The sequence below is a fragment of the Oryx dammah genome, unplaced genomic scaffold (genome assembly GCF_014754425.2).
Source record: "Oryx dammah isolate SB20612 unplaced genomic scaffold, SCBI_Odam_1.1 HiC_scaffold_13, whole genome shotgun sequence".
NCBI classification, from domain to species: Eukaryota; Metazoa; Chordata; class Mammalia; order Artiodactyla; family Bovidae; genus Oryx; species Oryx dammah.
In genome coordinates, this window is record NW_024070197.1 from 14,191,163 (window position 1) to 14,209,122 (window position 17,960).

The 17,960-nt window shown below is 53.7% G+C and overlaps 1 protein-coding gene across 5 annotated transcripts in view; it reads right to left on the reverse strand.

The window, feature by feature from the left end:
* The window catches only part of POU2F2 (POU class 2 homeobox 2), a 34,740-nt gene that overhangs the window by 4,546 nt on the left and 12,234 nt on the right, over nucleotides 1–17,960 (reverse strand). Inside the window, exons 6-14 of one of the 5 annotated variants that reach the window (XM_040252705.1) lie at nucleotides 6,348–6,453; nucleotides 6,163–6,254; nucleotides 4,036–4,149; nucleotides 3,615–3,756; nucleotides 3,384–3,532; nucleotides 3,131–3,307; nucleotides 1,931–1,997; nucleotides 428–629; nucleotides 222–295 (exon numbers count right to left, since the gene is read on the reverse strand). In XM_040252705.1, coding sequence (XP_040108639.1) covers nucleotides 222–295; nucleotides 428–629; nucleotides 1,931–1,997; nucleotides 3,131–3,307; nucleotides 3,384–3,532; nucleotides 3,615–3,756; nucleotides 4,036–4,149; nucleotides 6,163–6,254; nucleotides 6,348–6,453 — 1,123 coding nt within the window. Of the gene's footprint in view, nucleotides 1–221; nucleotides 296–423; nucleotides 630–1,930; nucleotides 1,998–3,130; nucleotides 3,308–3,383; nucleotides 3,533–3,614; nucleotides 3,757–4,035; nucleotides 4,198–6,162; nucleotides 6,255–6,347; nucleotides 6,454–17,960 lie in introns of those variants that run through there. The other 4 variants (XM_040252704.1, XM_040252708.1, XM_040252706.1 and 1 more) reach the window with 4 other exon arrangements.

Here is a 17,960-nt window from a genome sequence, read left to right on the forward strand (position 1 = left end):
CGTGCCTTCCAGCATCCCGCCCGCAGTGCCCTCTGTCCTCCCATCTGACCCATGGACCCCATCAGCACCCCTCACACCTTCCCCAGAGGTGAGATGGGTATGAAGAGATGAGCGATGCAGTGAGCGAGGGCAAGATGGCATGGCTGGAGCAGCAATGGGGGGGCTCCAGGCCCCGGGGGATGGGGCTGGTGACAATGGGAGTGACCTAAGGCAGCACGCACCTTGGATAGTGGCCAAAGGGTTGTTGCTCATGAGGGCTGGACTCAGCCCGGAGCTCAACCCCACCATTGTGCTTCTGCAAGAGGCAAAGCAGAGGCATTAGCGGGGCAGAGACCCTCCTGCGGGATCGGGGACGCAACTCCCCACCCTGGAAGCAGCAGCGACCCTGCTTCTCCCCACAGCCTCCTACCTGCTGCTGCCCACTTACCCCGTGCTGGGGCTCAGGCCCGACAAGCCGATGGCCGAGTGGCTGCCTTGAGGGCTGGGATTTGTGCTGTTGGTGGTGGCCGGGGGTGGGGGGGTGACAGAGGGGATGGAATTGAGGGGGGGTGCGGCCCCGCCCCCGGCCCCACCCCCTCCAGCTGTCCGGCTGGGGTGGAGTGTCCCCACAGCTGAGGATAAGGTAGTAACTGCCAGAGAGAGACAAAGAGATGGAGACTTCAGCTTCTACTCGTCCTCCACTGAGGTTGATGCCTACCCAGTCCCGCAACCTCTCCTCAGTCAGAACACATTTAGGCCTCCTGCCCTTTTGTCCCACAGCCTCTGCCACAGTGACAGTAATCCCAGCACAAGCAACAGCCACCCACTGGGCCTCTGCCCTGAGCCCAGAGTGCTTTCACACCCGGCTTATCCAGCCCTGAATCTCACCTCTGGGCCCCTTTGTACAAAGAACCAGGGGTGCCCAGAGGACAGACCCCAATGGCTCCCTCTAGGGGCCAGGAAGGGGGGTGCAGCTGAGGCTGAGAGCGCAGAGCGCAGACTCAGGTCAGACACCTGGGACAGCAATTGCCAGCTTTGCAACATCGCAGCTGTGCCCTTGGGTGAGTACCTTCACCTCTCTGGCCTTCAGTTCCCTCATCTGGAAAATGGGGAAGATAACAGAATCTATCTTATAAAATGGGTGTGAAGTCAACACTCATTATAAAGAGTTTAGACCTAGAACCAGGCACACCGTTACTACTTTATAAACTTCCACTTACTATTTCTTAACCTGAGGGGGGGCAATTTGGTGTTTGTTTTTATGTTATTTTTATATATGGTGTTAAACATGCCCTACCCCCAGGAAGGGGGCTTCCCAGGTGGCGCTAGCGGTGAAGAACCCACCTGCCAATGCAGGAGACCTAAGAGACGCCGGTTCGTTCTCTGGGTCGGGAAGATCCCTTGGAGGAGGGCAGGGCAACCCACTCCAGTATTCTTGCCTGGGAAATCCCATGGACAGAGGAACCTGGCGGGCTACAGTCCATGACGTCACACAGAGTTGGACACGACTGAAGCAACTTAGTACGCACGCGCCCCAGGAAGGAACAAAGGAAGGCTTTGGGTACAAAAGCGTGTATGTGCATACACACTTTTGTATGTCTATATTCATGGATGTAGCTTCTGTATATATGATACATTCATAATCGTTTTACAACTGAGACTCAGAGAGGTAGGGTTGCTTCTGGAGTTCACAGTTTCTAAATGCCAGAATCAGAACCCAGGCACATCACCTTTATCAGCCTCCTGCTTTTCTCCTATGAAACTATGGAGCAGATGAAGCCTGAGCTGCTCTGGCAGGTAGGGGTGAGTCTGTCCTCTTCCCCATCCCCCACCTCCAGGCTCCGTCTCGAGGCCCATAGATGCCCTGAGACACCGTGCCCTTGAGGACCTCAGGCTCGAGCCTGCCCTGCGTTCTCCCAGCACTCTGTCACCGTCCACCACCCCCTCTGACCTGTTGTGCTCAGACTGCTGGAAGCTTGGGACAATGGCAGGGTCCCGGCGCCCCCTTGCGGTGTGACCTGGGGAAAGAGGAGAGAAGGCATTGTCTTCCAGCATCCCCCGTGCTTCCTGTGGGTCCTGCACCTGTGCCTCCAGGGTGGGGAAAGGGGCTGTGGTTGCAAGGCTGTGTTTCTCTCATGCCAGGGGCTTTCCATCAGCTTTCACCACATTTGCCCTAGGTGATCCTAGGCCACCGACAGCCACTCCCTGCCTCTCCTCCGATGCTGTCCCACTGCAGGTCTGAAGTATGCGTGTCTCTGCACATGCTCATGTTGCGGTGCGGGTGGTTAGGAGCATAAGGCGTATCTCTGCATCACAGTGTTGTGATGTTATATTGCTTGATTTTGGGGGGACCATTCACCAGTCTCCTTCTTAGCCTCCCTGCCTCCAGTCTCATCCTAATTCCAGAAGCCTCACTATAAATGTGAGCCAGTCCCTCTAAGGCTCCAAACTCATCCTGAGTGCCTGTGGTTCAGGTTAAAGCTCCTTCAGCACTGGACTTGGTATCTGACCCTTGCCTATCCTCCACCCCTCCCCCACACTCATTCATAAACATTCCAGCTCCAACCACACTAAATTGCACTGGAGTTCGTCGAACTGGGCTCAGCACACTCTAGCTTCTAGGCCTTTGTGCACATAGATCCCTTTGCCTGTCCATCATGTGGCTGGCTCACTCTCTCTTGTCCTCATGACTCAGCTCAGATGGTCCCTCCCTCCTTCACATCCCTGGGTGGGGGGCTCCTCTGGGCCCCTTGCCCCTCTCTGTAGTGTCACACCTTCCACTCTAGGTGGGAAAAAGGGATGTCCTGTGCACAACCAGGGCTGTACTGACGCCCCTGCCAGGGTCTGAGTGGTGGTCAATCTGCGTGAGGGGGATCTCTACCTTGGGCCATCCCCGTGTGGCTGCACCTTGGGACAGCTGTGTGTGTGGCCATGCCAGTGTGCGCCGGTGGTGCCTGGGTCTCCAGCAGAGCAGTGTGTGCTGTGTGACTGTGTGACAGCCTGTCCCCAAGGGTGGCTCTCCCTGCCTCCACCCATTCTAGGAACACTGTGGACAACCAGGTAGGTTGTGCTTCACACGAGGTGCCAGCCAAGGGGTGAGGGTGTGCCAGAGCTTAGAGACCCCCTCCTCCCCGCGCGGGGCTCTTGGTACCAGGTGGGGGCTGTAGCTGGCCGGCTTGCCCGGGCTGGGCAGCATGGGGGCCGCGCTGCAGGGGTTGATGCGTTTCTCCTTCTGGCGCCGGTTGCAGAACCAGACGCGGATTACTTCCTTCTCCATGTGCAGCTGCTCTGCGATCAGCAGGATCTCCTCTGAGGTAGGCTTCTGGTTCTGCGGACAGAGGGCTCGTCAGCCCCGGACGCACCCTCCAGCCAGCCCTTGGGGCCACCCGGGGGTGGGACCTCACCGCTAGAAAACTCTTCTCTAAGGCGAAGCGGACGTTTGTCTCGATGCTGGTCCTCTTCTTGCGTCTCCGGCCGGGGAGCCCGTCGAAACCCAGGCTGGGGCTGCTCAGCTGGTTGGGGCTGGGCAGGCTTGAGTCCACAGACATAGTCTCTGTGTCCGGGAGAAGATGGGGGCGTGAGAGGGAGCCTCCCCTGGCCCGCCACCCGCAGAGGAACCCCAGCCCAAGTCCCACCTGCGTCATTGAGCCACTTCTCCAGGAGGGGCTTCAGTTTGCACATGTTCTTGAAGCTCAGGTTGAGGGCCTCGAAGCGGGAAATGGTCGTCTGGCTGAAGTCGTTGCCATAGAGCTTGCCCATGGCCAGGCCCACATCACCCTAGGCCGGTGGGGCGAGGAAGGGACGGCGGTCAGGGCTGGGCATAAAGCTCAGCCCCGCCCACCATCGAACCCCGCCCCAACCCCGCCCATTAGATGATTCTGCCCCCTTCACCCCGCCCACTAGACTCCTACGCTCCCTGCCCCTCACCCTGCCACCATCTGGCCACGCCCTCTACTCCGCCCACCAGATAATGAGGCCCCACCCCTCCCACCACCAGAGGGTCCCGCCGCCTCGTCTCCCCACGCCCACCGCCTGTCCTGGCGGGCAGCCTCAGACCTGTGTGAAACCCAGCTTAATGCGGCGTTGCTTGAAGGTGCGAGCAAACTGCTCCAGCTCCTCCAGATCACTGGGCTCCTCGGGATGGGATGGTGGCTCCAAGCATTTGGGGGGCTGCGGGTGTGAGAGGTGCGGGTCGGGCAGCGTGGGGCGGGTCACGGCCTGGTGGGGCGGGCAGGTGGGTGGGATGTAGGGCCGAGGACCAGGATGGGGCTCAGCCTTGGCTTCTGTCCCCTCCCTCCCTCCCTGCCATCCAGACTCTCCCTGCAGACTCCCCTCCACCCGCCCCAGGTGGCTCCTCCCCACTCATGGCCAATCAAGCTGACCTCTGCTGCCCCACAAGGGCGCTCTCACTGCCCGAAATTCTCTGCACATTCCCTCCTGGCCTGCAGACTCCCATAAGGAGCTGCCATCTCCTTCCACCAAAGGCTCTTTCCACGGGGGTTCACGGTTTTAGCCTCCTTTCAGGCAGGAAATCAAGGACTGGCTCTGCTATCCAGTTGATAGGGACTCAGGGAAATTTCTTAATCTCCCTGGGCCTCAGTTTCTCCCTCCGCGGAATGGGAACAATCATGGCTACCCTACCTACCCGACGGGGTTGTTGGGAGAATCAGGTTTAAAATGACTAGGCTGCAAATAAAGTAAAATTTTAAAAAAAAATAGGGAGGGACACTAGGGAGATTTACAAGGAAGCAGCAGTTCTCTCTGGAATGCTTCATTTCCCTAAAAATGAAACATCTAAACAGGTGATGGGTGCAGGGATGCTGGACACACAAGTCCTTGATCCATTATCCAAAAACCTCAGGGCCAGATGTGTTTTAGAATTCAGAAATGTTTCAGGTTTTAGAAAGCCTGCATGGGGCATATATCACAGATAATGTAAACTCTCCTCCGATTAGGGTTGAGGCATTACCCTATATTCAGACATATCAACAGCTGTCAGTTAAGGGTGAACATCACACAAGAGGGATAAAGAAGTCACACACTGCCTCAATTCAGGTTAAGACAGGTTTTGCAGCCAAATGACTTCCAGTGCCCACATTACAAGATCAACTTGATTTTCTGAGCATCTTGGATTCTAGTGTTGTAGCCAAGCCCTGTATTAGCATCTAAACTTTTCAGGTTTTCTGAAATAGTTTATATATTTTTTGAAAGGGCTGTTATGAAAAATAGGTAGGAGGGAACTTTGAAATTGTAATTATGAAAGAGTATTATCAAAGCTGGGGGCTTCCCGGGTGGCTCAGCGTCAAAGAATCTGCCTGTGATGCAAAAGACACAGGAGACGCGGGGAGTTCTATTCCTGGGTGGGGAAGATCCCCTGGAAGAGGGCATGGCAATCCACTCCAGTATTCTTGCCTGGAGAACCCATGGATGGAGGAGCCTGGCAGGCTATAGTTCATAGCGTCACACAGAGTCAGACACGGCGGAAGCAACTAAGCACGCACGCATGATCAAAGTTTAGAATGCAGGCAGCAAACTAAAAGGCCATGGGGACGAGTCGGCCTGGAGAGCTCACACCATGCGGGAAGGGGCCTGTGCTCCTACCCTCTGAATGCAGATCCAGCCTTCCCAAAGCTTCTGCTTTGTCAAAAGAAGCTGGGAATCTGGGAATTTTGTTGACAACTAACTCAATTTTTCAGTGAGGGTGGGCCACCGTTTGCAGTCTCTGGTCTGGAAAGGGGACATGAACCAACAGACGCCTTCCTCAGGGAACCACCCCCCCCCACCCTACTTGGAGTGCTGGAGGAGATCTGAAGCATTTGTGATCTAAAGGCTTGTGAACCCCCTGAAATTTTGTTTTGTGCACTTGTGCCTTTTTGGGGCAGTGAGAGGTCAGACTCAAATCTTCCATCAGATTCTCCAAGGAACCCATGTGCCTGCAAGGGTTAAGAGCCACTGGTCTGGCTGACTTCCCTCATTCTGTGGAGGAGCAAACCAGCTCAGACAGAGAGAGCAGCTTGCCTAGGGTCCCACAGCAAATCAGTGGCAGAACAGCGCTGGGCCCTGGGGCTCCCGACCCCCATCTTGGCCCCTGTGGCTGCGGGTGGGCCAAATGGGAAGCAGACCATCACTCCTCCGACTTCACACCTTTCACCCACACCCTGAAGTACTCAGAAGACCGCTTACCTGTGTGGGCAGCCCTGCCCGGGGCTGGGAGGTCAGAAGAGCTCCCTGGGTTTGCTGAGGTAGCTGGAATAGATTTGGCGTCGGTAGCAGGCCTGGGGAGACAAGAGGGACCACACGGGGTGACGGGGGACAGCGGGAGTCATGTGGAGGCATCGGGGGAGGCCGTCCAGGGTAGAGGGTCTTACCTGTCTGACTCTGCTGGGCCTGCGGCAGCAGGAACTGAGCAGGTGGCTGGAGGTGGTGGCCTGGCACAAGCACCAGCTGCTGGAGCTGGAGGAGCTGCTGGATGTCCTGGCAGGGAGGAGGGCGAACAGAAAGACAGCCTGAGTCCTGGCCCGCTTCCTCTCTTGGCATCCCCCAAACCCCAAGTGGTGCTCCACAGGGCAGGCTGGCACCAGTCATCAAGGGATGGAGCACGGGTTGCTGGACACATCCCTGAGCTGAAGGCACCAGGGAGGCCTGAGCATCCTACATGTGTCATCACAGGAGAGCTCACTCTTTATTTACCTTTTCTTTCTTGATGGGACATTTGCCTTGTCTTATATTCCCACAGAACAGATAGAATCGCTTAAAAATGTAAATCGGACAGAGTCTTCCTTCCTTTTAAAACACTCCCAAGGCATATGATATCATGTCTGGAACTAGCTTTAAAATACTCCAGCTCCTAGTGACCAGACTCTTGAGAGTCCCTTGGACTCCAAGGAGATCAAACCAATCAATTCTAAAGGAAATCAACCCTGAATATTCATTGGAAGGACTGGGTGCTGAAGCTGAAGCTTTGGCCACCTGATGCGGAGAGCTGACTCATTAGAAAAGACCCTGATGCTGGGAAAGCTTGAAGGCATGAGGAGAAGGGGGCTCAACAGAGGATGAGATGGTTGGATTGGTTGGATGGCATCACCAACTCAGTAGACATGAGTTTGAGCAAGCTCCAGGAGATAAGAGGACAGGGAAGACTGGCATGCAGTCCATGGAGTTGCAAAGAGCTGGACACAACTTAGCAACTGAACAAGTAGCTGATTAAATTGGTACAATCACTTAGGAAAACTCTTTGGCATTGTTATGAGTTGAATTGTGTCGTTCCCCCCTTACCCCCGAAAAAAAAGATATGTTCGAATCCTAACCTCCCCAGAACCCCAGAGGGTGATGTTATTTGGAAATAGAGTCTTTGCAGATGATCATGTTAATGTGAGGTCATTAGGGTGGGCACTGATCCAATGTGACTAGTATCCATATAATCTGGGGAGATTTGCAGACAAACATGGATAGAGGAAAGATGACATGAAGAGATGCAGGGAGAAGGTGGTCATCGGCAAGCCAAGCAGAGAGGCCTGGAACAAATCCTTTTCTTCAGCTCTCAGGAGGAACCAACCTTGGCTACACCTGGATTTTTAAGTTCCATTTGCATGTGTGGCTCAGAGCATATAGCATCTGCCTGCAGTGCAGGAGACCCAGGTTCGATCCCTGGGTCAGGAAGATCCCCTAGAGAAGGGAATGGCACCCAACTCCAGTATTCTTGCCTGGAGAATCTGATGGACAGAGGAGCCTGACAGCCTACAGTCCACGGGATCGCAAAGAGTTGAACACAACTGAGCCACTAACACTTTCACAGACCAAAAGGGATCTTTAGGAGCTTCTAGAGGCCTGGCCATATTCAGTTTCTTGATCTGAGTGCCTGTTAAATGGATGTGCTCGGTTTGTGAGTCTCATTGAGCTGTATACTTACGATCTGTGTACTTTTCAGTAGTTTTCATTTTATATTTATTTATTATTGTTTTGGCCATGCTGTGTGGCTCATGGGATCTCAGTTCCCCAACCAGGGAATGAACCCAGGCTCAAGGAAGTGAAAGCCTGGAATCCTAGCCACTGGGACACCAGAGAACTCCCTGTCCTCTTTTCCTTAAAAAGCCCGGTGGCTCAGCAGTAAAGAATCTGCCTGGAATGTAGGAGACCTGGATTCGATCCCTGGTTCGGGAAGATCTGCTGGAGAAGGAAATGGCAACCTACTCCAGTATTCTTGCCTGGGAAATCCCTGGGACAGAGGAACCTGGTGGGCTACAGACCATGGGCTTCCAAAGAGTTGGACACGACTGAGCGACTAAACACCTCACCCTTAGTAGAGCCTGGAAAGCCCCCATTTAGTGCCCACTGAATTGAATCCAAAAAGTAAGGCCAGAAATAATCTTATTAGTAGTATTGTTCTGATTTCGTATAACTCTCAGCTTATTTATTAAAATAAATAAGAATAAAAATATTTGCTAACTCCTATCTCTCTGGGAGTGTGACTCTCAGGAGAAATCCCCCTTTATCTCCAGAAGGCTGAAAAAGAGGTCTGCAGATTTCTTTCTGAATCAGCAGGGAGAGGGAAAAGATGGGGAAATGCATCGCAATTTGCGTGGGTCTCACAGTGAGGACTTGCATGAGAACCTTAACCAGTCCTCCACCCACCGTTACTCAGACCACAAACTGGGGGATCAGCACTGATTTCTCCCTCTCTTATCCATCCAGTCTATCCATAAGCCCTACCAAAATTTTTTTCGTATCTTTTTTTTGGCTGAGTGTCACAGCTTGCAGGTTCTTAATTCCCCGATGAGGGATCAAACCCATGACCCCTGCAGTGGAAGCACAGAGTCCTAACCACTAGACTGCCAGCGAAGTCCTCTACCAAATTTTTTTCTACACATTTTTGTGCTTTGAATGCTTCAATATCTGCCAAAATCTACCTTCCTTCCCAGAATTAAAAAAAAAAGTGCAACGTAAAATATACAGAACTTCAAAGCAAATCACTTATATTAAAATACAATCATCATATATATTTTTGACTGTGATAAACAGTAATCAATGGGCTTCTTTGTTAACCCACTAAATAGGAGCAAGCAACAAGCTGAATGACTACTGTAATTTCAAAACAATGATTGAAAATTATATTTTAAAAGATCTGCAAAACTGTAATAGAATATGGAAATATCTGTTCATTCCATAGGTGGCAAAGTCCAAGCCCTCCCAATACTACTGTGCTCCGCTGCCTTTATGCATACCAGAAGGAAATGCTACATTTTCAGTGAGAGGATAGTGAAAACTGAGACAAAATTTTTTCCCATCCAAGTTCATGGACTCTCACCCTTGAATTCTATCCACAGACCCTTGTTGGGATGGTCTGTGGAACCGTTTCTTGTTCTTAAATATTAATAGAGGGAATTCCCTGGCAATCTGGTGGTCAGAATTCTGCGCTTTCACTGCTGGGGCCTGGGTTCGATCCCTGGTCAGGACCAAAGAACTTGCAAGCTGCGTGGCAGCCAAAACAAACAAAAAAATAAAGCCTCCACAACTTTCCATCGGATTTTTTTTTTTTAACTGCCACACAGCTTTTGGGATCTTCGTTTCCTGACCAGGGAGTTCACATGAGGCCACTAAATATCCTGCCTGCTGCAATTAAGACCTGGCACAGCCAAATGAATACATACATACATCCATTCATCCGTATGTGGGAAAAAAGAACGAGAGAGATTCTGGGAAGAGCAGTGAGCTGCCGCAAGACCAAGGGTTAGCCAGTAGGGGGCGCCATTTCTCTACAACCTAGCGCCATCTGAACCGGCTCGCCCTGTGAAGCCGCTTGGGGGCGTGTTACAACTGAAACAGGCCATGGAAAAGTTAAGAGTAAGCGGAGGCAGGCCTGCTGGACCCTCGCTGGGATGTTAGTGGATCATCTGCTCTGTCCCTAACCTTCGAGAAAAACCAGAACAGAGGGCTAGCACAGCCTATCAAAGCTGAGAAGGAAAGGACCACATTCTTGCTCATCGCTGTCATCTGATCACTCCCCTGCCCCAGAGCAGGGCGGTACAGGTGATACACGAATTTTCAGAGAATGCATAGGATAAATCTTAGGACTGATGGTGTCTGGGTGCCAACCGGCTGGGTTTTGCCACAGGTAGGATCTTGGCTGCAGACTGGGGGCAAAAAGACTGAGACAGGGCGGTTATATGACCTATGGGTGAACTGCAGTGTAATCGCCCACTGGGCCGGTTCCACCTGGTGGGGAGGAGGCAGCCTTGAGAAGGAACTAGAGGCACCAGGCCGAGCCCAGCAGGTGCAGCGCTTCACTCCACCGCACAGGCCAACTTCCCTGCCCCCCAAGACTGGCCTCCACACACACCGACAGCCACCCCAAGGGGAAGGTGTCATCACGCACGTCTACACTGGCTTGTCCTCCCTGATAGGGCAAATTACGACCTGTTCTGGACACTGTGCTGCCAGGACATGAAGAGCCTGAAGTGAGGGCCAGGTGTGGAGGACAGGAAGGGATGGGGCCAGGAGCCGTGTAGAGTACACTGCAGTGACTGTGTGAAAGCCCAGTGGAAGGGGCCACTTGGGGGGCAGGAAGCATCCGTCCTGGGGGGCCCCTGGGTGACACTGCACCCCCACCTGCTCAGAACAGTATGGAGGGAGTTCCCACAGTGGGTGGGAAGGTCAGCTGGGGGGTGCAAGGGTCCCTTCCATCTGAGAACCGTGGCGATTCGAATCTTGGATGTTGTGCCTGCTTCCTCCTTTTTTAGGGTGGGGGCACACTTCACAGCTTGTGGGATCTTAGTTCTCCAACCAGGGTTCAAACTCGGGCCCTTGGCAGTAAGAGCACGTAGTCCTAATCACTGGCGCGTGTCCATGCACAGCGTCTCAGTCATGTCCAACTCTGAGACCCCAAGGCTCCTCTGTCCATGGGATTTTCCTGGCAAGAATACTGGAGTGGGTTGCCATTTCCTTCTCCAGGGGATCTTCCTGACCCAGGGATCGAATCTGTATCTCCTACATTGGCAGGAAGATTCTTTTACCTTGGAGCAACCAGGGAGGCCCCTTAACCACTGCACCACCAGCGAATTCCTGAGTGACTTGGGGGTACGCCAGCTCTCTCTCTGGGCTGTACTGACTGGGGTAACAATGCAAGGTGTCCTGGAATACCTGGGCTCTGGAGCCAGCCCGACACCTGACTGTCCTTTACACACCTGAGACCACGGGCAGTTCTTTACCCTCTTTAAGCCTCAATTTATTCAAATGACACCTCAATAATTCTTATCTCATGGGGCTGTTTAAGAATTAAATGAGACAAGGCATGTAGAACATTTAGCCTGATCCTTGATTCACTCAAGGGGTTCTCCTTAAACAGCAGTCATTTTTACTGAGTCATTTCTCTTGGGGCCTCAGTTTTTCACATATGTGTACATACATGCTAAGTTGCTTCAGTTGTATCTGACTCTTTAAGACCCCATGGACTGTAGCCCACCAGGTTCCTCTGTCCATGGGATTCTCCAGGCAAGAATACTGGAGTGGGTTGCCATTTCCTTCTCCAGGGAATCTTCCTTACTCAGGGATCGAACCCGTGTCTCTTACGTCTCCTGCACTGGCAGGTGGGTTCTTTACCACTAGGACCACCTGGATCGCTCTTTCATCTATAAAACGAGAGTAATAATGTCTAACTCTTCACTGGGTTGTTTTGAGTCCTGAGTAATATTATTATTCTCAAAGCATCTTGAAAACCAGAACATACTCCCCCAACACAAGCATTTGCTGGCACTGCACCCTCCCGTCACCCGCCTCATGTCACCCCATGAGCTCTCGAGGGCAGGAGCCCCATGGGTCCATCCTCTTCCTAGAAACTGACAACTTTCAGCTCCTGCCCAGACCTTCCACCGAGCTTCAGCCTCCAATATCTATCTGCCTATTTGATGTCTCTACTTTTGTGTAATTAACAGACTCTCTGAACCCTACCATGTCCAAAGTGAAACTCCTGGTTCCTCAGCCCCGCCCTCCAAAACACCCTGTTCCTCCCCTGCCTTCCCCAGCTCAGGAAACCACCTCACCACCACCCAGTCGCTGAAGCCAGAGTCCCAGGAGTCACCCTTGACTTACAGGATCCATACAGAAGAGCATGCTGGACCCCACCTCTACCCTCATTGCCTTCAGGGATGCCTGCAAGGGCTCCCTACTCGGCTCCTTGCTTCTAGTCCATTCTACCCAGAGCAGCTGGAAGGAGCTTTGTAAAGGGTCAGTTGGGGCACATTCCTAACCTGCTTAGCACCCCCTACTGCCTCCCATCATACCCAGCACACCTTCCCAACTCCTTGATCTTGCCTACGAGATGCTGCAAAAGCCAGTCCTGCCTGCCTCTGCCATGGCCCCTCACCTCCCAGTTGTCTCCCACTCACTCTGTTTCACACATTTCACCTTCCTCTGTGTCCTGAACAAGTCAGGCTGGTTTCTGCCTCAGGACCCTTGTACCTGCTGTTGCCCTTTCCCAAGCTCTCCCACTGCCTTCATGCCTGACTCATTCAGGCCTTGGTTCTCAAAGGCCACCTTCTCAGTGAAGCTTTTCCTGACTATCCATTGAAAGTGACTTCCTCCTGCGGTTTGGGGAAGAATGGATACATGTCTATGTATGGCTGAGTCCCTTCACTGTTCACCTGAAACTATCACAACATTGTTAATCAGCTATACCCCAATACAAAATGCTTTTGATGTTAAAATAAATAAATAAGGGTTCGATCCCCGACCCAGTGTGTTGTGCAGCGCTGCAAAAAAAAAAAAAAAGTGGCTTCCTCCCTCTAGGGCAGCACCCTGTTTCATTTTCTTCATTACACTTATGCTAAAACTGTCTTGCTTTGCTGGTTTGTTGACTTGTTTACTGTCTCTCTCCACTAGAACATAATAACGTCCTCAAGGGCAGGCCCCTCTGCCGTGCTCCCAGCTGTCCCCTCAGGGCCATGAATGAGAGCCTGGCATACACAGGTGCTCAGTAAGTGTTAGTTGAATGAATAAATGACTATGATTCCTCCGGTCACCTCCACTGAGGGAAGCTCTAAAGGTTGGGATTGCAGGTGGACAGAGGTGGCCTGTCTCTAGCACAGGATCTTCTATGTATACCCCCGTCCCCCAGAGGCTGGCCCTGCCACGTGGAGCAGCACTGGGGCAGCACACCGTGAAACAGAGCACCAGTCAACAGGGAGGAAAAGCACCTACATGCTAATTGCATATAACATCCCATGCTGTTGTTGTTAGTCACCAAGTTGTGTTGGACTCTTTGTCATCCCATGGACTGTAGGCTCCTCTGTCCTTGGGATTCTCCAGGAAAGAATACTGGAGTGGGTTGCCATTCCCTTCTCCAGGGGATCTCCCTGACCCAATGATCGAACCTGCATCAACTCCACTGGCAGACAGGTTCTTTACCATCTGAGCCCAACATTCCATGCTACCTCATGCTAAAATTCCAGGACAGACAAGGCACAACAGATTCCCAGCCCAGGAGTCCTGGAGTGACCAGCGAGCCTCGGCCTGGCTCCGGGACTCTGGGGCCTGTGGGCATACGGCTGAACACCTCCAGATGGGTGCCTGGGCTCACCTGGCATTCTCCCACCTCTTCTCTAGTGGCAGGACTCATCTCCTCCTGGGGTCCTCCCCTTCCCATTCTCACACCACGTGGTCCAGGTGGGGCTGAGCCCACCTTCTCAGGGGTCAGGAGACAATGACTTGGCAGTGGGCGTGTTTTATCTTGCTGGGCACGGTGGCTGCAAGGCTAGAAGTGCTGGTATCCACTGTGCCCGTCCCAGAATGAAAAGGAGGACAGACCCCTGGGGCCAGGTCTGATGTTCTAGGCTGGGCCTTCTCAGTGGCCTGAGACAAATACTCCCTCTTACTCTTTAACTGCCTAGAGCGGGGCTGTGGCCGCACTGACACCTCCTCCCACCTCACCCTTCATTCGTGTCCGCCCACCGCCTCCCCAAGCCTGCCTTACTCTCTGACTTTGCACTCGCCCTTCCCATGCCTGGAACCCCTCCTCCACTCATCCACCTGGCAAACTCCCACTTGTCTCTCCTCGGTGCGGACGCCACTTCCTCCAGGAAGCCTGCCCTGACTCCCTCAGACACAACCGCTTTCCTTTTCCTGCGTCCCCACCACTCCCAGCAGGTTTCTCCCGGTCACCTTTCTTCACTAGGTCCTGCCTGCCTAAAAGATCTTCTCGAGCTCTATTTGCTGTGGCCATAAGATGGAATGGGGCCATCCCCCCAACTCGCCGGGCTCTCCAGAGACAAAATGATGTTTTAGCAGTGAATATAAATGTTCAATCAATACCTCTCCTACCCCAGACATTCTGAATGACTCCCCAGGAGAGATGTATTCCCTACCCTTGATTGAAAAGCTGCAGCAAAACATCCCTCACTGATTCAGTAAATATCTGTGAGGCCACCTCGGTAGAAGGCACTGTGCCCAGTGCTGGCCGCACAGAGTGTAAAAATTAGAAGGAGTTCTGTGGTGGCCCAGTGGTTAGGACTCTGCTTTCACCGCCAAGGGCTCAGGTTCAATGCCTGGTCAGGGAACTGAGATTCCACAACAAATGCAGTGCAGCCAAAAAAAAAGTTAGTGGTAAAATGGTATTATAATCACCTCTTCCTCTGTTCAAGATAAGAAAATGCAAGGAAGGTTCCTGCCAAGCTGACCAACATGACTTTTTGGAAGCTGGCATTACAGGGACAGAAGCTGGACTTTCTCTTTGTACTTTACATACAATTTCAAAGTGCTAGGACTATGAATGCTCTTGACTCTCTTGCCTGCATGTCTGCTAAGTCACTTCAGTTGTGTCCAACTCTGTGGGACCCTATGGACCGTGGCCCACAAGGCTCCTCTGTCCATGGGATTCTCCAGGCAAGAATACTGAAGTGGGTTGCCATGCTCTCCTCTATGGGGTCTTGACGACCCAGGGATTGAACCCGTGTCTCTTAGGTCTCCTGCATTGGCAGGCAGGTTCTTTACTGCTAGTGCCACCTGGGAAGCCCTTTAACTTTCTTAGAACTTCTCAAACATTTCTTGGTGGCTTATTGGTGTATCTGTTTCCCTATGAGACTGGGAGCCCCTCCAGGGACAAGGCTCTGTGTGAGTCATGCCTGCTTCCTGCCAGGGCTCGACACAAGGGAAATATCTGCGAAGTGAGGGCGGGATGGAGCTGAGCAGGCGAGAGAAGTTAAATGGCCCCAGCATGCACAAGACACAGGCTGGGAAGAGAGTCAAGCCAGGGCCGGGCCGGCTGTGACTGCAGCGGGGCAGTGAGCACGGGAGGACGTGGTGCCCACCGCGGCCTAAGCGTAGGCAGCTTGCTTCCCTGCTCCTGGGCTGCCCGGGATAAACATTTATCTGCTGGGGAAGTGAGATCACAGGGCGACGGAACTCCCAGGAAACCACCTCAGCCTAGCTTGGCACTCGCAGGGGACAGATGAAGATGAGAGCTGGGGGAAGCTGGGGCAGGCAGAGCGAGGGGAGAGGGCTGGGCAGGAGCAGGCCTGGAGAATCAGGGCGCGGGCAGGGCAGTGGGCGGCAGAGGGTCAGCCTGCTGTTCCCGGGGTCTGTGGAGAGCCTGTAGGCACTGGCTGAACAGGAGTGTCTGCTGCTCCTGGGGCTGATGGCCTGGTTGGGTCTGCACTAGGCTGCCCTGTCCCTCTGCCCTCCCTGTAGTCTGTGTTCCTTCAACAGAGATTTTCGAGGGCCTATTTTCACACAGCCTTTGGTGATCAGAAAGCAGAAAATCAAACAAGCGAGAGAAAAAGAAGTCATGGAAGACTTCCTGGAGGCGCAGACTCCTGAGCTGGGACTTAAAGGAAGAGGAGGAGCTGACCAGATCAAGACAGGTGACTTCCAGGTAGAAAGGAGGACAGAGATTGGAGGAGCCTAGTGAGGAGCCCTGAGCCTCAGCACTGCCCAGTAAAGAGAGGTGTGTGCTGCGAGGCAAACTGCAGGGGTCTCTAGTGGCCAGGGAGGGAGGGGTGCCAGAGAGGGGCAGCAGCCCCAGATCATGTGGTTACAGCTCTGGACTCGGGCTGGCAATGCCCCTTGAGCTCACGGTATGACCTGAGGCAGGCGAAGTCACTTCACTCCCCCGGAGCCTCAGGCAGGATGAGGGTCTGTGGATTCAAGGCGGCCGCATTAGCACAGTGCCTGGTACCAAGGCCACGTTCAACAGACTACATGGGGCAACAGTGGCGAGCCAGGCATTGGGAGGATCTGTTTGGGAAAGTCACTAGAGAGCAGCGAGGCCAGATTGCTCTGTGTTGCTGAGGAGCCAGACCTCGTGGCAGGAAGCACTAAGAAGGCAGAAATGCGCTTGGTGTTAAGCCCCAAATGAGAGTGCTGGCCAGCAGTGGAGCCGGTCCGTCAGAGGCTAACGGCTGCCAAGGGAACAGCCTCGTGGGCACTGGACAGCTCCCTGATGCAGACAGCAGAGGCCACCAGGGGATTCCTAGGGAAGGGGCGGGAAAAGAGGAGGGTCCTAGGAACAGTCACTGTGAGAAACTCAGGGCCCTGCAGAGTTAAACAGGGTCCCTTGTTCTAAGGCTTCCTAGGCCCTTCACTGTCCTGCAACACGGGTCACAGATGCTCAAATGCTATATGGAAACCAGGTGAACAGCACAGATGGGTGACATGGGCAGGTGTGGAAGGAAGGGGTGTGCCGGAGACAGCAGCCTGTCAGAAGAGGAGGCCTGCCCAGCTTCTACTCAGCTCCTGTCAGGGATCCTTATGAGAAGTCTGTGGGCCACTGCCAACAGTTGAATTGTCCACTGCCGTGGTTGGATTGTGTTCCCTAAAAAGATATGGCGGGAGTTCTAACCCCTGGTTCCTGTGACTATGACCTGGTTTGGAAACGAGGTCTTTGCAGATATGATCAAGTTAAAATGAGGTCATTAGCGTGGGCCCTAATTCAGTGACTGCTGTCCTTTTACAAGGAGGGGAAATGTGGACACAGAGACCGATAAGCACAGAGAAGATGGCCATGTGATGACGGGGCAGAGATTGGAATCATCCGTCTATGAGAAAGCCCGCAATTTCCCACACCACCAGAAGCTGGAAGAAGCAAAGAGGGATTCCCCCGAGAGCCTTCACAGAGAGCCCAGCTCTGCTGACACCTTGATTTTGGACTTCTGGTTTAACATGATGCATTTTGGTTGTTTTAAGCCACCTCATTAGGGACACTTTGTTGTGGCAGGCCTAGAAGCTAATATGGCCCCTCATATGCATGATTCCACGTAGACCGGAAGTCTGTAGAATGGGGAGAAAGTGGCATTTCCTGACCCATAGGTCATGGGCCTCTTTCTGAAAGAGGGTCTCACTGGATGAGCCAGAGGACATGAGGTGGGGATACTGATTCTGATTCTCAGCCTTTCGTTCGGGGCCCACACACAGGTCCTGCCCACTGAGGTGACCCCCGGTTTCCTCTGCTGTAAACTGAGCATCACATGTCAGCCTCCCAGGTGGCTGGGCCCCCCCAGCGAGGTACAGAGAAATCGGGGAGTCAGGGGCTCCCCTCACCTGGACTGATGGGTGGAGGCGTGTCCCAAGGCTTCCTAGGGTTGCTGGGGGACTGCCCAGCCGGTGGCTGGTGGTCAGAATGGTAAATGGTGCCCGGGGACCAGCCAGCCTCCTGCAATCTAGGGTGCTCGGCTGGGGGAGGGTGCTCCCCCGGGGGCTGCCCTTACCTGTGCTGTGAGCTGGATGGGCTGGGACAGGGTAAGCTGTGGGGTCCCCGGGGGCTGGCTGGCAGACTGTGGTGGTGGCAGGTCGCCTCCCCCGGAGGAGGAGGAGGCTGGGGGCTGCGAGGTCGAGGAGGAGGCGGAGGAGGAGGAGGAGGAAGAAGAGGAGGTGGAGGCGGCGGCGGCGGCGGCGGCGCTGGACTGCTGCACGGCGGCGGCCAGGAGCTGGGCCTGCGCTTGCTGCAGGAGGAGCTGCTGCTGAGCCGGCATCAGCGCCGTGAGCTGCGGGGGGGGGGG